This window comes from Camelus dromedarius, chromosome 9, assembly GCF_036321535.1.
Source record: "Camelus dromedarius isolate mCamDro1 chromosome 9, mCamDro1.pat, whole genome shotgun sequence".
Taxonomy (NCBI): domain Eukaryota; kingdom Metazoa; phylum Chordata; class Mammalia; order Artiodactyla; family Camelidae; genus Camelus; species Camelus dromedarius.
Genome location: NC_087444.1, coordinates 70373551 through 70400628, shown reverse-complemented (window position 1 = coordinate 70400628; position 27078 = coordinate 70373551). Strand labels below are relative to the sequence as shown.

The 27078-nt window shown below is 46.7% G+C and overlaps 2 protein-coding genes across 2 annotated transcripts; both read right to left on the bottom strand.

The window, feature by feature from the left end:
* Positions 1-503: 503 nt before the first annotated feature.
* On the bottom strand, positions 504-2689 carry TEX101 (testis expressed 101). The gene is made up of 5 exons (XM_064490010.1): positions 2611-2689; positions 2358-2498; positions 2046-2228; positions 895-1023; positions 504-736 (listed from the first exon to the last, which is right to left on the bottom strand). The coding sequence occupies exons 1-5, from the start codon at positions 2687-2689 to the stop codon at positions 504-506; spliced, it is 765 nt and encodes a 254-aa protein (XP_064346080.1).
* A 9996-nt stretch (positions 2690-12685) lies between these two features.
* Positions 12686-19975, bottom strand: CD177 (CD177 molecule). The gene is given in 10 exon segments (XM_064490009.1): positions 12686-13125; positions 13384-13518; positions 13656-13841; positions 14535-14675; positions 18024-18245; positions 18339-18384; positions 18386-18456; positions 19275-19448; positions 19699-19848; positions 19924-19975. Coding segments are annotated over 10 exon segments (1437 nt in total). The 3' UTR covers positions 12686-12865.
* Between the last annotated feature and the right edge of the window lie 7103 nt (positions 19976-27078).

Sequence of the window (27078 nt, the reverse complement as noted above, 5' to 3'; positions counted from 1 at the left end):
ATGGGGCCCATTATAATTGAAGAATTTAGAGTCTGATTTTTCTCATTCTGCCACACTTCCCAGGGAACCCCAAAGCAGATGACTCTGGCCTTAAGAATTGGATTAGGAATATTCTAGAGGCGGATAATGTTAGTCTCTTGTCCAGCTGGCAAGAGAAGGGAGCCCATTAAAATGAAAGAAAAACCAGACTCTGGGTCAAAATATCTAAGTTCTGGTCTTGGCTCTGCCCATAGCTATGTAAGTGTGAGAAATTCACTGTGCTTTTCGAGATCTCTGATTCCCTTCTTGCAAAATGTGTAGGTTGGAGAAGATGGATTTTGAGGGCCCTTTCAGCATTATAACTCCACTTCTTGTCTTGAGGCATACACAAATCACAGCAGAAACTTTATTAGAAATATCAAATACATCCACAGAAACTCTGTGTTCCTCAGATCTCCACCTGTTCCTCAACCTGCTGATGATGTCAAAAGAGGGGTCCAGTGACCGGGACCAGAAGCACCTCCTCAACAGACAAGCAGCAGCAGCAGCAGCAGCAGCAGCAGCAGCAGCAGCAGCTCTAACCTCCAAGGTGAAGTGGGAGGCCACATGGCTGCATTTTCAACCTTTCGGGGAGTGAGAGTCTTGAACGGACATACTTCCTTCAGCCACATGGGGCCTACTGTATAGACCCCAGACATCAGCCTGCAACCAATTATGGATGTACAGCCTTTGATCTCCAAAGGTGTGTTGAGGCCTCCTATGGAACAAGAAAGATGGGGAGACACATAGATATTTTAGGAAATCAGAGAGGAATCCCATCTTCCCTATTCCCGGGACCCTGAGTGACAGAATATTTTGGGCTACACTCAGATGTCTCATTTTTTGGCCTCTGAAACCATCAGATATTCAATTTACCTCCAGTGACCTGAAGTTTTCCTTGATAGCATCGATTTGTACCATTGGGACAGGGAAGAGAAGGAGCATTCAAACAGGTCCCCAAAGCCACACAGGTTGGGCAGAAGAGGGTTGCTGACTCGCTGGAAGCTGAAGGGGGAAAGAGAGGGACAATTAAGAGTGAGTCCTGCCTCTAGTGTTGTCTCTCCTTGCTGCTTTCACTTCCTTGAGTCTTCCCTGCTGGTGCCACTCTAATCAAGGCCTATTACTACAACCCCCCCACCGTCTCCAGCTGAACCCAACATGACTTCCAAAGTCTGTGATTGGGTGTGGAGCTACAGAAATGAAAAGGACACAGTTCCTGCCATCTAGGGTCATTGTCTTGATGGAGACAGACATGTAAGTAATTAACTACAATACAACTCAGTAGGCATGGTGTCCAAGGTGTAGGGGCAAAGAAATGGCGGAGTACCTAACTACCTAAAATAACTCAGTTAAGTATTTTCACACAGCTGACACTTGAGTTGAGATGGAGGATGAACAGAGGTTAGCTATGTGAAAATGGGGGTTGGGTGAGGGTAGCAAAAGAAACAACAAGGACAAAGGCCTGGCGGTGGGAGCCAACTTGATGGATTGATTGGGGAATTGTGAGAAATTGCAGTGTTGATATTCATCTGGTGGGCACAGGTAGGGCTGGACTGTTTTTTATAGCCAGCATCCATTCTGACTGGTTAAATATTTTGAATACTAGCCCAGCTAGAACACAATAAATGAGAGTGGGAAGAGAAGGCAAAGAGCTGAGAAGATAGACAGGGCCAAATTACTATAGGCCTTGGGGACAAATGGGGGAACTGGGCTGGGGTCATGCAGCAATGGAGAAGCAATAGCTGTTAGTTTGCTGGTGCCACTGCCCTGCTCAGAAACCTCTACTGCTTAATAAACACAAAACCCAATTTACACTCCAGCCTTTACTGATTTCCCTCTGCTCAGAGCAGTTTATGGAACTCAAGGTGACAATTTAGAAGAAGAAAGACGGGCAAAAAGGTCTGAAGTCCTTTTGTCTGTGGCCCACTTGGACCTAAGCCAAGGAAGAACACAAAGAAAGAAGACCTACCATTTTTCAGGGGTGCAGAGAGTTCCTCTTAGCACCCGTCTCTCCCATCCCAAGGTACCTGGGGTCTCTTCTGGACTCCATATCTCATATAAGTCCTTTCTGTTGTTGCAAAGGGGCTCCTCACAGTAGTTACTGTAGGAGACCACGAATATGCCAGGGGGTGGAGCGTGCTGGACAAACAGTATTTCTGGTGTACCCTCCGAGCTGCAGCCCTTAGTGGCCAAAATTACCGTGTTGATCCCTGCAGTGAGATAAAAGGGAAGGAAAGTGGGTGGGGGGCCTAAAGTTTGACCTGGGCAAGGGGGAAACAGCATTAATATGGACATAATCACCTCCCCACCTCAAACCCAACTGCCTGTTTCGCATTTACCTGATTTAATCATTAGCACGGTTTCCTGGCACAATGCCCCATTGTCACAAGTCTCAACTTTCTCTGTGGTCCAGTTAAAGGTGTCTCTTGGATCCTCTTCTATACCCTTGAATGTAGCCTTTTGACATTTCAAATTTTGTACTAAGGGGGAGAACGTGAGATAAAGATAAGAATTTGCCCTTCTCTGTGGGCCCCAAAATCACTGCTTTCTCACTAGCAATCTATCCTCTGTGACCCAGCTGCCTCCCCCAACTGCCCCAGTACATACGGGTCAAGGTCGGAGCTCCTAGGAGAAAGAGGAGCAGCAAACCCTGGTTATAACAGGTCCCCATGGCTTCTTTTAGAGACGTTTGGAAGAACTGATCAGGATCTGCGATTTGATGGAGAAGAAACTTTTCAACCAGATGGAATGACGTTAAATCTAGGTTCTGGCAAGTACTGACTTCAGGACAGAGCTTATGGGCATGTAAAACGATGACGTCTAAAGTCAATCTGTCCCTGTCTAGCTTGTGAGTTCAAGCAAGTTAACTAGTTAACAAGCCTCAGTTTCCTCAGCTGTAATTCTCATACACAGCCACCTAGACCAAGGGGTTCAACGGCCCAGTGCACTGCAACCTCGGGATCCGTAAGTCTGGCCCAAAGGCTCCCTCTCCCTCAGACTCAGGCGTCCAGGTTCAAACCTATGCTCTTTTGAGGCCCAAGTATCTCAGTCCCCAGCCCCCAACTTCATCAGAACCTGGGATTCTGAAATCCCACGCCTGTCCTGCCTAGGGTTCCAGTCACCTTTTCTGGCAGGACACATGATTCTGGGCACCCAGCCTCTCCGTCTCTCAGACCCGCGAGTGCAAGGCCCCAGCCCCCCGCCTCCCCCTCAGATCCAGGAGTCCTAGTCCCCAGCCTTCTTTTTCCTCAGGACCCAAGAATCTGAGTCCCCAGGGCCCTTTTTCCCTTTAAGGGACCAAAATCCTTCCTGGCTTTCAGATGATCTCACAAGAATCTCACGGTGCTGAAGGAACGGCCTCGAACGCCCCACTCGCCCAACCTGTCCTTCACCTACAGTCTCCTCAAGGAACGGGAGGCGGGGCCTATTTACCGGACAGATCATTCGAAGCCCCATTGGTCGACTCGAAAGCATCTGATGAGCTCATTGGATGAGCCTGGAGGAACGCCACACCGCATTGGCCCGGGAGAGGCCTATTCCTGGCAATCTTGGAAGGTACGCAGGCGCGGAATGTCAAGTGTCCGGTAAACTGGGGGGCCGAGAACCCGGTTGTCTTTGCAGCACGAGGCATGAGGTGCGGGGCAGGCAGTGTGTCCGCAAATGACCTGATTTAATTGGGCTATGGCATCTCAACTTCTCCAGCCACACGAGGAGGTCACACCCTTGGCCTTCATCCTCTGAACGTTTCTCCCTGCCTAAATTGCGTCTCGCGCTTCCAGCCTGGCCCCTGCCCCAGCCCCGACCCAGTGGCCATAGCCACTGGGAGGCAACTTGGCCTCCTTGCCCTTCACTTGCAGTGGTTTCTGCTTAGCCTGGGCCTCATCCTCTGAACACATCATGGCACCAGCCCCTCCGTGGTCTTCTGGAAGACTAAAGGAAGGAAATGCCGGCCTCAGCATTACTTTAAGTAACCTGAATGACAGATTGCCGCCTTATCTAACACACATGCAGGTGTCAGTACCATGAACAAGATATGTCATTCAGATTTCTTGTTCGTGGCTGAAAATCCTATTTTATATATATACGTACATACATATATATACATTCACACACACATACACATATACATACATATGTATACATATATATGCTTTCTAGATGTAACGTGAAGTAAAAATGCTCTTTGTGTTCTTTCAGACTTAGTACTGTTTTTGTGAGTTCTACGGCATAAAGGAATATATATTTTTAATAGAGAAAATGCCACAATAAGAATGGTGTTGGTACCAGAAATTGACACGACATTGTAAATTGACTATACTTAAATTTAAAAAAAAGTTAAAAAGAAAAAGAAGGGAATAAAAGAATCCATGTTCTAAAATTATTTTTAAAAAAGAGTGATGCTGGTAAAACTCTAAATTTTATGTAAAAAATATTTAAGAACTTTCAACTGGGGGCTGTTAATATTAAGAATATAATTATTAATATTATTATTAACATAAATAGTCACAGTTAATGTATATGCTAAGAGGTAGTTCTAGTCCCAAAGACCCTGCTGTCCCTCAGGACCCGGGGCTCGGAGCCACCCTTCTTTTCAGGACTCAGGCCTCCAGCTCTCACTTCCCATGATGTGTAATAGTATGTGGTTTTCCTGGGTCATTGTGTAACTATAAGTGTGGGGCAAGGTCTCAGTTCTTGGCTACAATTGCCAATGCAGGACCAGTGGGTTAGGGGGAACTGGAGGGCAGAGAGGGTGGTTGGAAGCTACATATTCACCCGCTTCGAGTTCCAGTGTCTTGTTTCAGGCTCCTCGTCCTTTCCCATCTCCCTGACTAGCACTTGCCCTGCCTCTTCAGTCCTAACCCCACAACTGGCTTCAAGCACCTGTAGTGAAGTTCATCTTATTTTTTTTTAATTTTTTTTATTGAAGTACAGTCAATTACAATGTGTCAATCTCTGATGTACAGCACAATGTCCCAGTCGTGCACATACATATGTATATTCGTTTTCGTATTTTTTTTCCATTAAAGGTTATTGCAAGATATTGAACATAGTTCCCTGTGCTATACAAGAGAAACTTTTTTTAAAATCTATTTTTATATATAGCAGCTAACACTTGTAAATCTCAAACTCCCAAATTTATCCCCTTCCACCCCCTTTCCCTGGTAACCATGAGATTGTTTACTAAGTCTGCAAGTCTGTGTCTGTTTTGTAGATGAGTTCATAGTGTCTTTTTTTTTTTTTTAGATTCCCCATATGAGTGATACAACATGGTATTTTTCTTTCTCTTTCTGGCTTACTTAGAATGATGATCTCTTGGTCCATCCCTGTTGCTGCAAATGGCATTATTTTATTATTTTTATGGCAGAGTAGTATTCCATTGTAGAAATATACAACTTCTTTATCCAGTCATCTGTCAATGGACATTTAGCTTAAATAGACTCTTGGCTTGTTAATTAGTTTGCTGGGGCTGCTGCACAGACTGAGAGGCCAGAAGTCCAAAATCAAAGTATCAGCAGGGTTGGTTCCTTCTGAGGGCTGTGAGGGAAGCGTATGTTCCAGGCCTTTCTCTATGGCTTGTAGCTTGCTGTCTTCTCCTTGTGTCTTCATACCATCTTTCCTCTATGCGTGTTTCTGTGTCCAGTTTTTCCCTTAGTATAAAATACCTGTTATATTGGATTAGGGTCTGCTGTAACGACCTCACTAAAACTTCATTATGTCTGTGAAGATCCTATTTCTAAATAAGGTCACTTTCTGGGGTATTGGGGTTTAGGACTTCAACATACGAATTCAGGGGCAATTCCCCCCCATAAGAGCATGTTAGAGAGACTTGTGTGCAGATGAAGCAGTGAGTACAGAACAGCGAGTGCTGCAGGGGCTTCCTGCTACCATTTTGTGAAGTCTTCTGCATTAGTGTCATTCCCGATGGAGACTTTGCTTCCCATGGTGGCTACCTTGATGGCTGGTGTTGGGAGGGTATGAAGATGTAAGATTGAGGGGGTGTCCCCGGAGCGAGTCAAGGGCTCGGAAGCTGACTCGGGGATTGAAAATAGGCCAGAGCGGTGAGCTGAATTCAGGGTACCCTGTTAACACAAGGTGTATATAGTGCATCCCACTGGGTGAGTGTGCGGAGGGAACACCCCTTTCTACCAAAGCCTACTCACCTGACTCTGTTATGAGAAGAGTAAGAATCAGATCTGATTCTTCGGCGATGGGGAGAGGCAGCCATGGGATATTTTCTGCCTTCAGGCTTACCCTGTCTTTGACATTTTTGAATGATTCCATGTCAAAGAATATGGGAAGAAATTGCCCCCATTCTCAGCCCATGTCTGTCCCTCCAGGTCCCAGGCTTGGGAAGATGATTACGTTCTTGAGTCATACTCCAGGCGACCTGGCCACAGAATCCCTCAATCTCAGATTTAGAAAGAACCTTGAAAGTGTAAGCCCCCCTTCTTCACCCAATTTCTGTTTTTTTTCCTAATTGAAGCATAGTCAATTTACAATGTTATGTTCATTTCTGGTGTACAACATAATGATTCATTTATATATATCTGTATGAGTGTGTCTCTGTGTGTATCCTTTTTATATTCTTTTTCATTATAGGCCATTACAAGGTATTGAATATAGTTCCCAGTGCTATGTAGTAGGACCTTGTTGTTTATCTATTTTATAATTAGTAGTGTGTATCTGCAAATCCTGAAATGCCAGTTTATCCCTCTATCCCCTCTTTACCCCCTGGTAACCATAAGTTTGTTTTTTATATCAGTGAGTCTGTTTCTGTTTTGTAAATAAGTTCATTTGTGTCATTTTTCTAGATTCCACACATAAATGATAACATATGGTATTTTTCCTTCTCTTTCTGGCTTAATTCACTTAGTACAACAATCTCCAGGTCCATCCATTTAGCTGCAAATGGCATTATTTTATTCTTTTTATGGCTGAGTAGTATTCCACTGTGTATATGTGTGTGTGTGTGTGTGTACACCACGACTTCTTTATCCAGTCATCTGTTGATGGACATTCAGGTTGCTTCCATGTCTTGGCTATTGTATATAGTGCTGCTGTGACCATTGGGGTGCATGTTTCATTTCGAATTAGAGTTCCCTCTGGATATATGCCCAGGAGTAGGGTTGCTGGATCATATGATAAGTCTGTTTTTAATTTTTAAAGGAATCTCCATACTGTTTTCCATATTGGCTGCACCAAACTACATTCCCTCCAACAGTGTAGGAGGGTTCCCTTTTCTCTACACCCTCTCCAGCATTTATTGTTTGTGGACTTTTTAATGATGGCTATTCTGACTAGTGTGAGATGATACCTCATTGTAGTTTTGATTTGCATTTCTCTGATAATTAGCGATATTGAGCATTTTTTCATGTGCCTATTTGTCATTTGTATGTCTTCATTAGAGAAATGTCTATTTAGGTCTTCTGCCCATTTTTGGATTGGATTGTTTGTTTTTTTGTTCTTGGGTTGTATGAACTGTTCGTGTATTCTAGAAATTAAGCCCTTGTCAGTCGCATCATTTGCAAATATATTCTCCCATTCTGTAGGTTGTCTTTTGGATTTGTGTATGGTTTCCTTTGCTGTGCAAAAGATTATAAGTTTAATTTATGTCCCATATGTTTATTTTTGCTTTTATTTCTATTGCCTGGATAGACTGCCCTAGGAGAACATTGCTACTATTTATATGAGAGTATGTTTTGCCTATGTTCTCTTCTAGGAGGTTTATGGTGTCTTGTCTCATGTGTAAGTCTTTAAGCCAGTTTGAGTTTATTTTTGTGTATGATGTGTTCTAATTTCATTGACTTACATGTTAAATCAGAGCTTTTATTTCTCCCTTCTGGGAAACAGTTGCTAAACATTTACCAGCACATCACGGGTGTGCCTGGCTTTGTGTTCAAGTGTGGATTTATGTAGAAGGGAGCTCTCTCCTTCTGTTTCAGTATTGAGTCTTTTCATACCAATCATATAGGAATGAAGTGTGTGTCACCCCCTAGATGTAGAGCATTTGTGCAGTGCACACCGTGACCTAGATTCACAATGGTCCTGACTCCTTGTTATCTGTTGTCACAACAAATGATATGTATAAAATACATAATTACTCCCAACTCCTGCACCATCCTTTGTGGTTTCCCTGGATCCAAACTTGCCAACTGTAAACAGCAGTTCCTTTAACAGATTCTACTCAAGTTACCCAGTTTGGGTGTGCCATTCATTTCCTGCTGGACACCTGACCAATTCAATAATTAGGATCAGAAGTGGCACCCAGAAACAAACCAACAAAATTGTATTCTGGGATCACGTCTCCATCACATAGGAGAAGCATAGGGGAAGCATGCGATAATTTCACAGTTGCTCAAATTAGCACTGGTCATAGCAGTGAAAGAAGTGTAGGTGAAGCAAGGTTTGGGGAGTTGAAGAGGGTGTGGCACTTTGTCACTGTGGCAACAGTGGTGCCTAGGTTGATTGTGGAGCCAGCTGGTTTCTTCGGATGACCCTAAAGAGCAAACATGGGGAAAAGGAGCAACTGAAAGATGAGGCTGTCCAAATGGAAACGTGATGGACAATCAGAAAGCTTCCTTGGCAGATCATCCCTTGTCTCCTGTAGTCACAGAGCAGATAGGGCTGAGGACCAAGCCCAAAGCCTGAGGGAAGTGGTTACAGAGTTGCACTGCCAGGTAAATGTTCAACCCTGCCAGTGTGTGCTAAGGGAAAGGCGCTGGTGGGGAAGGGAGTGTGACCCTCAGACATGGGACAGAGTCCCCATAGGCAAATGCTTGTCCTCCAGACCCACAAGAGTGAGTTTCCAACATAGTCTAGAGAAGCACAGGGCTTGGTCTGTCATACGCATGCCACACACTGAGAGCATTACAGGACATCACCCGAATTCACTGGCAGGAGTCCCGGAGCATGTGCATGAACAGATTCTATGCCATTTATTCACTGATTGCCTCTCAACTCCACTCTTTACTGCCCTGCTGAATCTTGCAAGCATTTTTCATCTCCCTGGCACAATGCTAGGCTTTGCCAGTAGAGGGTGCTAGAGGGACACTGCAGAAGGAAGCGCTTGTCTTGCAGCCATGGGTATAGAGATCGCTCCCTAGATCTGCTGTCCTCTTTACCCCTTAGTAACCAATCCCTTCTTAATCCTAATCCTCTGTTACTAGTTAATGATTCTTTATATTGAACTTTCCCTGTTAAAATTAGTTCGTGATTTCTGACTCCTGCCTGGACCCTGACTGATACAGATTCTAAGGATGTGAGACCAAATGGGACCAAGAGGAAGGCTTCATGGGGCCAAATTCTTTAACATGGGTTATAGGATTGAAGGTATTGGTTCACGTATCCAGGAAATATTACTAGTCAGCTAGGTTAATGAGTTAATATCTGGACTCAATGCTACAACTTCTCTGGCATATCGGAGAGAAATAGAGTCCCAAGTTTGGGGACCCGGGAAAGCTGGAATGAGTTTGTCATGAGCAGCCTCCTCAGTCACATCCTTATCCTATCCCCTGGGGAGGCATTAAGAACAGAGGAGGGGACATCAAGAGCTTGGTGGTGGCTCACCTCTGAGGTAGAAGTTGCTTATGGGAATTGCTGGAAAAAGAGGATTGGGAGTGGCCAAGTGGTGACACTGGGTATGCAGAGACAACATGGCCCCAATCACTGGAACAAGCCACAGAGCAAAAATGTCATCAGAGTGTTTTGAGAGGCAGGGATCTGTGGTGAAGCTAAATGACCAAGGGGTCCCTAAAAGTGCAGGAAATTTTCTAGCTCTGATGGAAACATGGGTCACCATGATGAGGATTTGTGACTTCTTTTTGTTTTTAATGGAGGTACTGGGGATTGAACCCAGGACCTTGTGTATGGTAAGTATGTGATCTACCACTGAGCTAGTTCCCAGACCAAGCTAGTTCATAGACCTTGAACCCCATGAATGAAAGGAGAAGCTGGGTCTGTTTGAGAAGGACCCTGTAATGCAACCATGGGTGTAGACAGTGAATCTTCCCTTACACCAGAAAGACTGGGGGTCATTTATCTGGAAGAGCTGAGCACTGGTTAAAGGGAAATAAGTGCTCAGACCCTGGGAGTATTATTTGGATGATGGCTTTGGGTGGATGCTTATTGCCGCAGTGAGCAAGGTCCTGGTGTAGAAGGAATTTTGGCTCAAGTCTCCTTCCCAATGGGTCTCATAGGACCACAGACTCATCCTGTTATTTATGTCATCCCAGAATGTATAATAGGAATAGGTAACTGGTACACCCTCCCTCCTCGTAGGTTCCCTGACCCATGGAGTGAGGGTTATTATGGTAGGAGAGACCAAATGGTGTTTCTCATCTGGTTTCTGGGTTTGGTTTTTTTTTTTTTTTTTTTTTTTTTTTGAGGGAGTGCAGGTAATTAGGTTTATTAATCCCCACAAAGCACCATCAAATGAGATGTGCCTATATTCAGGCTCCCGAGAAGCACTGAGAGATGTCCTCAGGTCCACTACTGCATGGACCTATGGTGAGCCACTTGGTCAAGTACTTGGAAAGAATTAAAGCAAAAAATGAAGACAGAGAAGATATGAGAATGGTCCTCTGCAGATGGGCACAGACTGTGAAGATGTTCACATCACACAGGAATGCCCACCAGCACTCATTCCCTGAGCAGGAAGCTCTTGGTACCCAGTGGACGGTGTCAGACAGCTTCTTTCCTATCGGTGCTTGCTCACTGAGCCCATGTGTAAAATGGTCATGTGGGTGGTGGAGACACCACCCTGTGTCAACAAATGGGCTCACTCTCCCCAAGGTGACCGGCCTGCTGACTGTGCTCAGTGCCCAAACCAACAAAGGCAGAGGCCAACCCTAAGCCTGGAAATACCCCATGCTTGAGGGGACTGAGCTTTTCCCGCACAGGGATAAATACATCCTGCAGGGTCTGGTTTGCCTGCCTTGTACTCAATGCTTCTGTCGACACTGTCATTTGGGATCTTAGAAGATGTCTGTTCTGTTGCTGTAGTATCCCATGAAGTATTGCTTCCAACTAGGAGACATATTTTAAGGCAAAAGAAGTGAGGCAATGAACTCACACCCATGGAGCTCACTGATCTTCCAAGGTGCCCCACTACACAGAGACAGTTGGCTTTTCGGAAGGGTGGAGCGGTCATGATTGCTTATGAGGGCACCAGGAGAGAGACAGTACCCTGCCACCCAGAAGGAGATGCTGTATGACTCGAACCAGTGGCCAGTCTATCATGCCGTCTCTCCCATAGCCAGAATGCAAGGGGAGGGTAAGGGAGTGTCCCCTCCCACTAGTATACCTAACAACCCATTTAAAGAATTTTTGCTTCTGGTCTCTGTACTTTGGGCTTGGTGTGGGTGAGGAACCCTATCATGGCTCTAATCAATTGGAAGCCAGGACTGCCCCCTTGCCATTTTGTGCTCCTCGTGCTGCTGAAACAGTGGACAAAGAAGAGGGCCACTCTGCTGATCGCCAGAGGGTATCTGACTACCAGAGAGAGGTTGGCTTGCTGGGTCAAGGAGGACTATGAAAGCCAGGGGACACGTTGGGGGTAATATTTCCTATGACCATGGCCCTGTTCAGCAGAAAGTGGCCAACAGCCAATAAGGACAAGATCATCAAACACTCACTTCCCATAAGAATGAAAATTTGCATCACACAATTGTCCAGAGAAGGTGTTGGCAGCTGGTAAGAAAACATAGAATGGGTGGTAGAAGATGGCAGCTCTGATTACCACCAGTTATACACTTTGCAGCTTTGGTTGATGTTTTTTCCCCATCTTCCTCTCACTGTGGTACATGAAGAATTGGTCATCTAATGCTGTGGGTGTATGACTCCTTGATTGGTGTAGTGCACCATAATTAAGTAATGGATGTGAATTGTGTGTCTTCTATGTTAAGGACTCTGATTTTCATCTGGACGAAGGAAAGGACTCTTCTGAACACTTTCTGCTTCCTTCTCTGGATTCACTGTCTCCCCTTCTCCCCTTGTGGGAACTGCCATTGAGATCTCCTGCCTCCCAGCTGTGTTCAGTCCACAGGGAGCTCCAGTAGGAGACCAGAGGGAGGACATTGACTGATAGTGGGGTACTAATTCCCCAGCTCCCTCCCTGTAGTATCACTGTGGACTGGAAAGATTTTCGCCTGATGTCACAGCTCCTGTCAGGCAGCCCTCTCTAAACACCAACCCCTCGAGATTCTAGTAATAGCAATGACCTCTCCTCAGCTTTTCAGGCCTATGATGATGACAGACCCAATGATATCAGCCTCAGGAAACTGTGCAAACCCTCTTGTTTCTCTGCTTCATACCAACCCTTATGTCAAGTTATTCAAGTGGGGTGAGCCCCCTGTTTGTGCTGGGGTATAAGCCTTATTGGTCATGATGCACCTTCACCTCCCAAGTCACAGTGATACCCAAGTACTTTTGGCTGCAGCATCCTGATGGCTCTGCTGCCACCAAGCTAGTCCAATGGGGATGTGGACCAGACCAGTGAAGGAGCAGCCTGAGATGGTGAATCTCTCACCAGATTCCTCTCCTTCTTTGTGCCAGATCTCTGGTTGTCCTGCCCTCCCCTCACATAGAGAAAACCCAGCATTTAGGGAAAGGACAATGTCTTTATTATCACTCACATGTGGCCACTGCTTGACTGTCCAGTCACCCGTGGGGAAAGTTCAGCTGCTTCCAGACCTTTCCATATGTTGTCATCAGGTCATATAGTATGTGATGGGGGGCAGGGCATGGGGGTGGATGATAATTCGTGTAGAGGATGGGGAAATAATTCAGTGTCCAAGACTGTTTAGTTATGAGGTCAGAGGGAGGGTTGGGGACTGGGGGTCAGCAGGAGCTAAGAATCGTGAGAAAATGGGATGAGCAGGGAGGGGGCTCCACACCACAGGGCTAGAGATAGCCCCAGCCCTACCACCCAAGCCAGGTAGGGGGCAGGAGCAGCTCCAGCTGGGAGTAGAAGCTCATTCTCTAGAGGCTCATTCTCGTCATCACGCTTCTCAGCCACGGAAATGACCCCAATATTCTGAATACGGTTCAACAAGGAGCTGGAAGGTTGAGCCACCCAGCCCTGAACGTTCAATGAGGTGCTCAGCCCACCTAGAGAATGAACATGGAGTCAGAGAGGGCTCAAAGTTCCCCACACTTAAATTCCTGAACCCTAGGACTCCTACACACCCGTCTCCCGCCTCAGACCAGGAGATCAAGCTAAGAGCCTGATCCTCCCTCAGACCTAGAACACCTGGGTCCCCAGCCCCTTCTCCCCGTAACTCAGAGTCTCAAACACCCTCCCACCTGAGGACCAATAAAGCCAGGTCCCAGCCCCTTCATCCTTGGGACCTGACCCGCAGCACTCACCTCCCCGGAGAGCAATGTAACCCTTGTAACAGTGAGTGGTGCCGCTAGGGCACCTAACAGTTTCAGAGTTTTCTGGGCAGGATCCAAAAAGCGACACACAGGCTGGACAGTACAAGTCTCCTGAGGCAGGGGCAGCTGGAAAGCAGAGAGAAGGTTGGGGTGCACAGCTCTGCTCTTAACAGCAGCCACCCTCCTGGAGCCCCAGAGTCTGTGTCTCTGGGGCCCCACCTCTCCATACCCCTGGTCCCACCTAGCCCGCTGGGAACCCGTACCTGGACGAGGGAGGGAGTTCAAGAGGACACTGCTGCTGCTGGCGCTGTTGCACTCGTCAGAGGAGCAGAACCGGGCATAGGAGGCAACGAGCACTCCTGGGGGTCCCGAGTGTATGGAGATAGTCTGGGGATCCTGTGTCCTGGCTTTGCTGCAGCCTTTGCTCCCCACTAGGAGTGATTTGTGTCCTGAGAGATGAGAGAGTGAAAGCTGGGCTGGGGGAGGGGCAAAACCAGGGATTCCTCAGTGCTCAGCAGGCGGAGGGGGACACCGGTCCCCCCAATGCAAGAGCACAGGTCCTGCTGAGTGCAGGGCGAAGACTGGGTCCAGAGCCCAGATCTGCCACCTCTCAGTTCTTGCTCAAATGTCACCTTCTCAGTAGAGCATCCCCAGAGCAGCTGTTTTCAAATTGCAACCTTTACCTCACTCTCCCTATCTCCTTTTCCCGCTGGATTTCTTTCCATAGCTCTTATCTTCACACCCGTATCTTACTCTTTTTTTTTCCTCCTGCTTCCCCACTGGCAGTAAAGCTGCAAGAAGGCAGATGCAGTGGGATCTACAGCATCTAACACAGTGCCTGGCACGTAACAAGTCGCTCATTAGACCTTGGATGAAGTCATTGAGTTTACTCTGTGCGAGCTCTGTTCTTAGCCCTTTGCCTGGACCATCAGATATATCCCAGCAACTACCCAGCAAACTATTATTGCCATCACCTCACCCCTAGTTTTCTGAAAGGGAAACCAAGGCACAGAAAGAGGAAGAGTTGAGTTTAGAACTGCTGGGATGAGGAGAACCGGGCAGGAAATTCAGGAGAAAGAATCCAGGGTAGGGAGACCCAGGACCCCGTGCAGGGGTCTTGCTGTCCTGCACAGCTCACGTACCTACATCTATGAGCAGAAGTGTCTCCTGACACACCTCCCCAGGATCACACAGCTGCCTCCCATTCGCGGTCCATTCAACCGGTTCCTGAGCCAGGTTTACAGAAGTCCGTAACATGACTCCCCGATGACAGGACAGAAAAGCTGTGGACAAAGAATTACCAGGGTCTGTGTAAGCCAGGGATCAGCTGTGTCTGTCCTTCCAGGGTCCTGTGCTTGGGGAGGTCACACTGTTAGTCACACTCCAAGCAATCTGGCCATTGAGTCCCTCAGTCTCAGATTTAGAAGGGACCTTGGAAGTCTGAGCCCCACCCTCATTCTTTACCCTGCCTTTTTTTTTTTTTTAAATGGAGGTACTGGGGATTGAACCCAGGACCTTGTGCATGCTAAGCATGCACTCTACCCCTGAGCTATACCCTCCCCTCCTTTACCCTGTTTTTGCTTGAACACCTGCAGCGTCCTTTCTCAACCCCCCTTGAGGACAGCTGTTCTTCCCTGTGGAAATGAGAGAGACAGATGGCTCTTCCTTAGCCTGGACCAATCTCTGCTTCTCTCTCTGGGCCTCAAAGTCCTTATCTGGACATTGAGGAGGGTAGCCTGACATCATATATTCCTTTTAACTGAGAAATCCTGTATTCCAAACAAAAATACTCAAATGCCTCGTGTGCGCTAAGCATTTACTGTGTTCCCGGCTGCCATGATTACTTTCCATGGATTAACCCATTTAAGCCTGCCAAAGAGCTCACCTCACCTGGATCGCCTCATTTCCTCACAGCGACCCCCTCCCTCTGCAAGTAGATGATGTCATCGTCATCATCATCCCCATTTTCAGGCTGGCAAACAGAGGCAGAGGAGTTTTTAAGTAGCTTGCCCAGTGTCCCTGCTAGCTAGCCATTGGCAGAGCTGGGCTCAGAACTCAGGCATTCTGGCTCCTTGGGGTGAAAGATGGGGAAGGGGGGGATGGATGTCCGTCCTGAGCCACTTTAGCCCCTGTGGCCCTCGGGAGTCTAGTTGGGAAACCATTAGACCTTCTCTTAAGGCCAGCACACAACCAGCCGTGATGTATCCCATGACGCAGAAACCCCAGGGCTGACCATGCAGCACCCACAAATGTGTAACCTTCCTCCACAACAGCCCCTGCGAAGGCAGGCCACTCATTTCCCCACTTCATGGATGGCAAAATCATGGCTCCCGCTGTCCTCCCAGCCTCGTCCCCAATCTCCCCACCCACCCCATCTTCCCCAGCTTGTCAATGGCAACCTCCTTTCCTACAGTTGCTCAAGTTGAAAACATTGCTGTCATTCTTGACAATTCCCTTTCTCTTACACCCCATGTTGCGCCCAGCAGGAAATCCTGTTGGCTGAAGCTGCAAAATACCCCCAGAACCTAACCACTTCTCCCCACCTCCACTGCTTCTACCAGGGGCCGTACCCTGAGGCTCTCACCTGCTTCCTCCTGAGTCTCCCTGGGGGTACCCTCCCCCACGCCCACCTCCTCTTTACACTATTCTCCAATCAGCAGCTAGAAGGATGCCCATAAAAAGAAGACTTCAATAGATCCTCATCCCACTCGGAATAAAATTATAAGTCCTTAAAATAGCCCCAAAGGCTCTGCAGGATCTCCGCTCCCACCCACCCCCTGCCAACCTCTCCATCCACAAGTCCTGCTCTGCTCCTGCCTAATCACTCTGCTGGAGCCACACTGACCTCTGGATTCTTCATTGAATGTATGGCAGGCACAAACCCACCCCAGGTCCTTTGCATATGCTCTGTCAACCCCGACAGTCTGGGATCATCGCCTCCTTCCTGAACTTGGTGAAACAGGCTCAAAGAGGTGGTAATCCTCAAAAGTTGGTTCAGCAGCAGAGCCTGGACAGAAACCCACATCTTTTTCCCCCTAAGTTTTATTGAGATATAATTTACACGCCATAAAAACTACCCACTTATACAACTTAACAATTCTTAGTAACTGTATAGAGTTGCACAACCACCACCACAATCCAGTTGAAACCCACGTCTCTCTGATTTAGACACTAAGCTCTTAACTCCCGTGCTCTCCCTGATTGTGGCTACCCACTGCTCTCACTGGGACCATCATCCAATTCCTTAGGAAGGCCATCATGGCTATATAAATTCCAGCTCTTTGGTTCTTCTTCAATATGGGCTCCTGCAGTGGCCCATTTGGGGTAATCTGGGCTCTTGCACCCAGTCCCCTCTTGCCCCCACGCCTTCCAGAATCTGTTCTATCTCCCAGGGACGCCCTTCTGTCCTCCACTTATTCCCTGCTATCTTTTTTTTTTCCTCTGCCATCTTATTGTACCCCAGCTCCTGATGCCTGGCCTTGCTGATGCTCGATAAATATTTACTAAGCTACTGAGCTGAACTTAACCAGGAAAGGCAAATCCATCCCCTAAGATCTGACTTTGATGTCAAAAGCTAGCAGTATATGGACATATATTAAGAATAGCAGGGGAGGGTGTAGCTCAGTGGTAGAGTGCATGCTTTAGCATGCATGAGGTCCTGGGTTCAATCCCCAGTACCTCCACTAAAAAAATTAAAAAGGAATATCCTGAGGCTGGAAACCTTGGTGTCAGTGACATCCAGGCTCTGACTTCAAGGCTCCCAGTCTAGCCGGAGAGATTCAAATAAGAGGAACGTTTGCAGAACTCACTCAACTCTTTCGCTGAAGTTCGGACAGGGAAAGCCCTTCTCCCACCTTCCCAAGGCCCCGCTCCACTCATCACCCTACTCCTCTCCTCACCACGGTGGATGCTTCACATCAAGACAGTCTGGGCTGCTCTCATCCATCAGTGTGTCAGTTAGACTGTGTTTCCATGAGTAAGTGGGGGCCCTTCCTGTGTCCCCATTTGCCTCTTGCTTTCCCTGTTATACCTAGGGCATCCTCCATATTTTCTCTGATCTTTTTTCTCTTTTGCTAGGGTGCTCCTGTACCATGAGTGGGGGATGGGTGAGGGTCGGGTGGGGGTGGTCCAGGGGAAGTGGGAGATCCAAGGTTATCCAAAGTCAGGGGTGTGGAAAAACAGTTCGAATTGGAAGCAACGAGTCACTCCCAGTATGGAAACCAGCAGGCACTCCATTCTGATACTCACTTCTGCATCCCATGGATAAAGTGGTGATGTGCGATGCAGCCCATCCTCTCTGCCCTCTGACCTTCCTCCCTGCTCCCCTGCTCCCCTCCCACCTGGACAGGCTGCCCTAACTTGGTCAAGCTCAGCATCATTGAAAACACCCACCAGTGGGCTCCTGTCCTATAGATCTGTCCCCTGGGCCACACATTTTCTCTCTCCCCTTGGGCTGGACACCTCTCACTGGCAGCCTCACCTGATGCACCTACTGGGAGAATCCTTCCCATCACACCCGCCTGAGTGAGTGATAAACATCTGAGTGACTTGGGGAGCTGGTTTTGTGGGGGTGTTGGACAGGGTCCGAGGCTGTGGGACTGGGCACTTGGTCCTGTGGGGGTGATACTCACCTTGAGGATCACAGGTCTCCCGCAGAGTGATGGGCCCTATTTCCCGAGTCCCATTAAGCAGGTTGCAGCCTTCTTGAGATGTGCATCCCTGGACTTTCAGACGGCTAGAGATGGCCCCTGTGGAAAGAGAGAGGGAGGGAGATGCTGCCGCTGGGATCAGCCAACCCTCTGGGGGAGGCACAGCTCTGGGAAGCCAGGCCCATCTTCCTCTGGGTCCCAGGACTCAGCTACCCTTCCACCCCAGAGACTCAGATCATGGTCCTCAGACCCCCTATTCCCATTCAGTGCCCCACAGGGCCCCCATGTCCCACTCACCGCTGAACAGAAGGACCCCACTGTAGCAGTGCGAGCTCTCGATGGGGGCAGGGCAGCTCCGCTGCAGACCCACAGCCTGCTGTAGACAAGCAGACTGGACACCGCACAGACCCCATGGCTGGGGAGGTGAGAGAGAAAGAGAGGGAGGGCTGAGAGGGCTCTGGACTCAGACTGGACGGCTTGCCTTTCCTCCTTAACCCCTCCACTCCCCACCCACCCCCCTGCACTGTTTTGCTGGTCCTAAGAGTCAACCTCCCTAGTCTCCTGAAATGTGCCATCTTAGGGCTCCTCCTAAGAAGGCCTGGGATGCAGGGAGTTCAAGATATGTGACTAGAGAGAGAGCAAGGTGGGGAGGGACCCTGAGATCTGGAAAGGGGTGCCTGGGACTGTGTACAGGAGGAAGTACGAGTGGAGAAGGGGTGCCCTGAGAGGAACCATTGGCTTCGCCCCACAAGTTCCACTCAACAGTCCGAGAAGACAAGCGCCCGTGTTCACAGAGTATGCCACAGAGTAGAGAAATGCCAACCATCCCTCCGAACCCGACTTAGGATCTCAGACAAAAAAGGGCAGTGGGAAGTTACAAGCCGATTTCACTTAGGAAGAGGAAGTACCAAACCCTGAATAGAACACAGGTAAACCAAATTCAATGGCATAGACAAAAGGGGCGGGCACCGCATTTGGGCTGTCGCCACAGTCGAGTCAGAGGTGGGTGATTGAGCATCAGACAACCAGTCCAGTTTGCTGCTCCGGGACTGTTAGAAGCCGTGCTAAGGGAGGGAGTGCTGGGGAGGGTGGACGGGGTGGATGGGGTGGGAGAGGCAGGGAGGGATTCTAAATGAACTGTCCCTGTGTGCTCTCCCCCTACCCCCTCAGTCCCGTTGCTCCCCTCCTCCCAACAGCCCCTTTCAGTTCCTCCTCCTCCTCTCCCTCTGGCACCTGTGGGTGGGGGCAGGGCCCGGAGAGGGACGGTGGAGGAGAGATTGTTGCACAGATCCTCCCTGCACACGTGGGTGTAGGATAGAGCGGAGAGTCCGGGGCCTGTCCTGTGCTGGGTGACGCGGGCCTCCTGATTCGCCGCCTGGGTGCAGCCCTTGAGGATCATCAAATTCACTTGGAGTTCTGTACAGAAAGAGAGAGAGAGGGAGAGGTCAGGACTCTGGGGTCCTGGAGGGAGGGTCTGCATCGTGGCCTGGGATGAGAGGCTGGACAGGAGGCCCCTGGGCAGCCAAGGAGTTGCTCCTGGTATTGGGGTTGGGGGGGGGGCTCTTCTAAGTTTCTACACAGAATGTAGGTAGGACTGGGTGGGGATAGGGGTGTCTGCACAGGAGAGGGTGGGGGTCAGGCGTGGGGCTCATGGGGCCCTTCTCACCATTCTCAATGAGCAGCAGAACTTCCTGGCAGCCCCAGCCATCCTCACAGGACTTCTGGCCGGTCGTCCACTGGAGAGGCAGCTCCGATATGTCCCTCACGGTTTCCGCGCTCCCCTGGTTGCAGGTCAGGGCATGCACTCCTGAGGCGGGAAGAGCAAATCTATCTTAACCCATCCTCCAGGGGAATCCGCTCCCGGGCTGGGGTCCTCACGCACCGGTCAGGGTGTGGGTGATGCCCAGGAGGGCCAGCAGCAGGGCAGGGCTCATGATCAGGGCAGCAGGAACACTCTCCTTTTCTTTCTCCCAGGAAACAGCGCTTTTATAACTTGCCTCACCTGAGGCAGCCTCACCCAAGGAAAAGGGTGGGGAAGGCAGGGTCTTGCTAAATAAAGCCTTGGCCCACCCTCTGAGTCTCAACAGCTTAATGGCAGAGGAATCTGAGTCCTCCATCTTTTCCCGGACCCAGGATCCAGGGCCTCAGCCCCCTCAGCAACATTCGAGACTGAGGCATCCTGGCTCCTAGTCCCCACTGGTCCAGATCCCCAGCCCACTTTCCTCCCGGGCCCAGCTATGTGGGTCCCCACCCCCACCCTGTTGCGGGGTCATTTTGGAAGGCAGTTTCCTCATCTCATAGCAGCTTGGCCGCCTTCTGGCCCCAGGTGGTGAAATGACCCAACTGCCTGTGAGGACACTGAGCAGTGGGTCTTGGCTGGTCCCTAAGCTCTCCTTACCCTAACCTCTGTCCCCACGGATTCCTACTTCTGTTTTCTTTTTCCTTCTTCCCTATATTGCTGTCCTTGTTACTCTCTGGTTCACGACTTTCCCTCCTGCTTTCTCTGCCTCTATCCTCTTCCTTCCCAGCACAACACAAGCCCTAGAATCTCTGCTTTCCTGCCACCCAGGAGGGAGCTGACTTATGGCAGGAGGAGGGGATGGCGGCAGAGACTGAATGTCTTTTGAAGAATTCAGATATTCCTTGTCAAAGCAAAGTTTCTTTGCCAGAAATAGATGGGAAGACTGGTGTGATAGAAGATTAGCTTTTCAGAAAAACAGCATCAACAAACCAAGCCTCATAACATTGGCCTATTTCTATGGTGTAAATACTCCTACCAGGTCTGATTTTAAGCTACCAATCATTTAACAACCAGCTCACCAAATCTCTAAATATTTAACAATTGGCTTCTGCAAACCTGCACAAAGCAGCTCTAGCACACTGGAGAGGAGACAGACAGGGAAAAGTAAGGGCGTGTCCCTGGGCGACCACAGAGGCCAGATGTGAGAAAGAGAGGGGAAAGAGAGAGAGGAGGAAGAACAATAGTAAAGGAGAAAGAGAAATGAATATGTAACTTGCAATTATGTTTACTTTGATATCTTTTTACATTCCATTTTTCTTTGTGTTTGCAAGTTTAACATTTGCTACAGGGACAGAGGCATGTTCCTCTCACTTCCAACTGTGTCTCCACCACTCACATGGCATAGTATAGGTACTCAATCAATATTTATTGGAGCAAGGAAGGAAGGAAGGTAGGAATGAAAGAAAGACAGCAACAGAGCCATCACTACATTTGTATGGATTGTGCATCCCCTCCCCAGTGATTCACATCATTGCTGTGGGCACCCTCTGGAGTTGTGCATGGCCTAAAGCAATGTCCCTGAAACAAAGGAAGAAGGGAAGGAAGAGTGGGCAAAGAGGTCCATAGGGTCATAGGTGGCCAATTAAATAACAAGAACAGAAATACTAACAGTGATGGAGCCTTGTGCTAAGTGCGCCAAGGCATCCACTTGCAGCACTGCCAGTGCTGATTCTTTTCTTTTCTTCTCTTATTTCTTCTATATCTCTTCTTTTCTCTTTTCTTTTCTTTTCTTTTCTTTTTTCCTTATCTTTCTTCTTTCCTTTTCTTCTCTTTTCCTTTTCTTTCCTTGTCCTATTAGGAGCAACAATTGCAACAATTCCTTGCTCCTCTTATAGAAGAGGATCAGAAACCAAAAGAGGGAGAGAAGCTCACCAAGTCCTCTGATTCAGGCTGTGGCTGAGCTAGGAACAATTCTGGGCCCTTCAGCCCACATTTTGACTGATTTATTCTGCTTTCTCCCTCTGGACTAGCCAATGGGTTCATCAGGTATGAGAAGCCTGAATTATGCTGGAATTTGCTGCAGATATTTACCTATAGAGGACAAAGGAGACTGTGTAGCACTTGGGTAGAGCTTCTCCACATGTATCTCCAGCAAACACCCTTACTTCCCCCTTGGGTCTCTATAAACCTGGCTTTGTTTCTGCATGATTAGCATCATTTTAGTTGTTTTTTTAAAATATATTTTTATTGAAGTATAGTCAGTTTACAAAGTGTCAATTTCAGGTATATAGCACAATGCTTTAGTCATACATGAACATGCGTGTACTTGTTTTCATATTCTTTTTCACCACGAGTTACTAAAAGATACCGAATATAGTTTCCTGCGCTATACAGCATGAACTTACTGTTTATCTATTCTGTATGTATCAGTTAGTATCTGCAAATCTCTAACTCCTAATTTATCCCCTCCCACCCCTTTCCCCCGGTAACCACAAGTTTGTTCTCTATGTCTGAGAGTCTGTTTCTGACATTCTTTTCCATTATTGGTTATTATAAGATATTGAATATAGTTTCCTGTGCTATACAGTAAATCCTTGTTGTTTATCTATTTTAAATAAGCTGTGTGAGTCTGTTAATTCCATACTCCTAATTTATCCCTCTGCCTCCCCTTTCCCCCTTGGTATCCATAAGTTTGTTTTCTATGTCTGTGAGTCTGTTTCTGTTTTGTAAATAAGTTCATGTATTTCATTTTTCAGATTCCGTATGTAAGTGATATCATATATCTGTCTTTCTTTTACTTACTTCACTTAGTATGATAATCTCTTAGGTCCATCCATATTGCTGCAAATGGCAGTATTTCATTCTTTTTATGGCTAATATTCCATTGTGTGTGTGTGTGTGTACACATCTTTATTCATGCATTCGTTGATGGACCTTTTTAACATTTTATTTTTGTTTGGCTTTTTTGTTTTGTTTTTGTTTGTTTTGTTTGTTTGTTTATTTGTTTTAAAGGAGGTACTGGGGATTGAACCCAGGACTTCATGCATGCTAAGTACACACTCTACCACTGAGCTATACCCTCCCCCCGATAAACATTTGTTTTTAGTTACATTCTCCCAACACCCCCGACCTTCCAAACTGCTAAGGCATCACCCTGCTAGCCACTGCTTCTTCTTAAGCTGCTTCACCTAGTCTGTAAATGTGGCTATTCCCCAGAGTTCATGCTGGTTCCTTTCTCTCACTATTCACATCCCCTTCTATCCACATTGTTGGCTTCACTTCCCTTCCATAAGCCGATACCTCTCAAATCTCTAACTCTAGGCAGGACCTTCAATTCCAGGCTCCCATTGGACATCTCCACTGTGATGTCCCATTGGAAACTTTTGTGATGGACACAGTTCATGTTCTGGCTGCCCAGCACATTTCAAAAGCCTTTGCTATACTGTATTTTGCCTTGTATTCCAAGGCAGAATCCAGAAAGCTCATTTCCCCAGCATCCCTTGCAGGAATGACACAGAAACGGGAGCCAGGTGTTCCCAATCAAGACACAAGATTGTAAGCACACAGCACCACAAAGCAAAGGGTGCATGACATTTATTGCTTTGAGTGAGGCTGGGTAGTGGTGGTGGTGGTAGTGCAGAAGTTTCTGGACTCCAGGGCCAGCTTCAGTAGTGCAGTGTATGTGTGGTTTCTCTGCCTAGCAGTGTGGCAAAAGATCTTAATTGAAGCTGCCCAGAGACTACAGTTTCAGCATTGTACTGAGCCATGTGGCCTCCAAGCCTGCTTCTCTGATTCCCATGGAGCTCTGTGATCTGCCTAAAATATTCTTCAATCAATTCCTTTTCTGCTAGTTGGAAGGGCATTTCTGCTTAGTGCCCCTCAACTATCCTAACAGTCAATCACCATTAACTGTAAGGAGAATCGTTATTTACTGTCATGAGAGTTGCCTTTACTTATTATAACAGTCAACGCAAATTGTCATACAAATCTTAGCATCATCAATCCCCATGACTTAGCATCAAAAATCCCCATTAATCATACAACAGCATTAATTGAGCCATTACTCTGTGCCCAACCCTGGTAATTCTTAACATGGATTATTGAATTGTCACAACCCCCATTTGAGGTTGGTAATATCATCCTCTCCGTTTTCCAGAGAGGAAGCTCTGCTAATACGTTGCAGAGCTGGGATTCAAACCTAGGTGGTCTGACTCCAGGGCCAGGTGTGCAGGGCTCCTCCCAGGTGTACAAGGTCTCATTCTTGGTCTCAGAGGTATAAGTTTCCCAGACCACTGATAACTTGGATTAAACCCCAGTTTTTCCAGCTTCAGTGTTCAGAGTTTGAATTCACAGACACACTCCAGGAGACAAAAAAGCATTTTTGCTGAAATCCAGACATTCTAGGGAATTTATTGCAGAGATGGGGGCATGGTTCTCATCTTCATTCTGCTCCTCTCTGAATATAGATTAATGAATGCAAAAAATGTAAAATTTTATGTTTCTCATATTCCTTTTTTTAAAAAATCATAATATTATATCCATTTCTGTCCAATTTTAAGCTTCTCAGCTCTGCGTCTTTTTCTCTTGGTGCTAACTAAAGAAATAATATACCCGCATCTTGAAACTAGAGCCTTTTCTAACTGCTGGCAACAGAAATCTCAGCAAGGTAAGGAGGTGAAAATGTCCCATCTTCCTAGACAACTTTCGATCAACAGATCCTATTCAGTATCCTGAAACAGTCTTCACAAAGATAATTTCTAACAGCTGAGTCTTATAAGACACCCAGGCCCTAGTGGTCTTCACTTGGTCCTGTGAAGGTAGCTCTTAATCTCTCAAAATCTAAAATTCTGATTAATTGCCTTAAATCCATTAATCCATTGCCTTGGACATAAGATTTAAACTGACAAATTTGTATTCTAGAAGATACAAATACCTGTCGGGGTTTGTTTGTTTGTTTTGCTGTGGAAGAGGGCCTTTTGGTGAGGAAACTCTTTTCTTCTAACCTCTTAAGTTCAGAACCTAAGGACTGTAAATTAAACTGACAAAAGTCAAATTAACAGGAGAAAAGGCATACAATTTTTATTATTTATATGCATGGGAGTTTACATAAAAAATTGAAGCCTAAAGCTAGACTCAGGGCTTATGTACTATTTTAACCAAGGAAAGGAGGTTTGGATTTAAAGGGATGATAAATTGTGGGGAAGTTACTAGAAAATATATAGAGTAATTAATGCGAGATGAGGGTTATTTTAAGGGAAATTTGTTTATGCAAACTTGTCTGTGCTGATTCCTTGTCTCTGGTGATGAGTTGTTCTTTTTCTGGTACATAGTGGGAAAATACCTTCAAAAAGGGAAGTTTATATTCTATCTTTGGCAATAAGTGGAAGACAAATAACTCGTCCTATATTTACTGGTTCTCAATTGTCTTTAGCTCAAAATAAACCTTATGCCAAAGTAGCAAATTTTGGGGTGTCATTCTCTGATCCTCTTCAGGTCATTGATCAGCCCATCTTTTCTCTTACTTGTGGCTGTAATATAAATCTAATAGACTGCCAGAGAGATTTCTGATTTAAGTGTTTCTATATTAGCATCTCACCCCTTTTTGAAAGAGGGGAGCATGCTTATACACAATCCTCTATACTTTCATTTTAATCTTCCAACCTTTTCTTTGAAACTTTTCAAGTCTATGGAACAGATGAAAGAATTGTACAATCAACGTCCTATCCCCTTCACCAAAATTCACCAATTGTTAACATTTTGCCACATTTGCTTCCTATCTCTCTCTCTCCACATGTGTATGTGTGTGTGTGTGTGTGTGTGTGTGTGTGTGTGTGTGTGTGTGTGTGTATACACATGTATGTATCCCCACACCCCCATCATAGGATCTCAGCCTAGCTGAACAGGCTTATGACCGGGGCAGCTAGTAAAGCAGCATTTCTAAAATATCACCTGGGCATTTGCAGTCTTTATAATAAAGTTCCACAGGTGATTCCCATGCCTAGTGGGGGTGACATCCCTGTGACAAGATTTCCTGATGTAGCCCCTGCTCTTTCTCTGAAGAGATAGCCAGATGAGGTGAGAGAGAGCTGTGAGGGAGGCTACAATGCACCCCAACCTGACGTGACTCTGAGGCCCCAGGCTTGGGGTTCTCCAAAGTAGTGTGTGTGTGTGTGTGTGTGTGTGTATGCAAGTAGGCAGAGAATCACTGCTTTAGCAGGCAGAGGACTCAGCACTTCCCAGGGGCCTGAATACAGGCACACCTCCTTTGTTGGTGCTTTGCTTTATTGCAATTCGCAGATACTGCATTTTTTACAAATTGAAGTTTTGTGGCAACCCTGCATCAAACAAGTGTATTGGCACCATTTTCTAACAGCATTTATTCACCACATGTCTCTATACCATATTTTTGCAAAACCTGTAAATTTTCCAAAATTATTATTATATTTGTTATAGTGATCTTTGATGTTACTACTGTAATTGTTTTGGGGCGCCACGAACCATGCCCATATAAGACAGCACACTTAATTGATAAATGTGTGTGATCTGACTGCTCCACCAACTGGCCATTTACCCCGTCTTCCTCTCTTTGGCCTCCCTATTCCCTGAGACACAACAATATTGAAATTAAGCCAATTAATAACGCGACAATGTCCTCTAAGTATTCAAGCTAAAGGAAGAGTCAATCAATGCAGCAAACTTCATTGTTGTCTTAGTTTAAGAAATTGCCATATTGAGCATTTTTTTCATGTGCCTATTAGCCATGTATACGTCTTTGTTGGAGAAATGCTTATTTGGGTCTTCTGCCCATTTTTGGATTGGGTTGTTTGTGTTTTTGTTATTGAGTTATATGAACTGTTTGTATATTCTGGAAATGAAGCCCCTGTTGGTCAAAATATTCAGTATCTTGTAACAACCTATAATGAAAAAGAATATGAAAAGGAGTATATATGTATGTATAACTGAATCACTATGCAGTACACCAAAAACTAACACAACGTTGTAAACTGACTGCACTTCAATTAAAAAAAAAAATTTTTTTTAAAGAAATTGCTGGGGCTAGGGAATAGCTCAGTAGCAGAGCACGTGCTTAGCATGCACGAGGTCCTGGTTTCAATCCCCAGTCCTCCATTAAAATAAGTAAATAAATAAACCAACTTAATTACCTCCTCCATCATCAAAAAAAAAAAGAGAAATTGCCACAGCCATCAACCTTCAGCAACCACCACCCTATTCAGTCAGCAGCCATCAACTGCTCCAGCCAAGACCCTCCAGAAGCAAAACGATTATGACTCACTG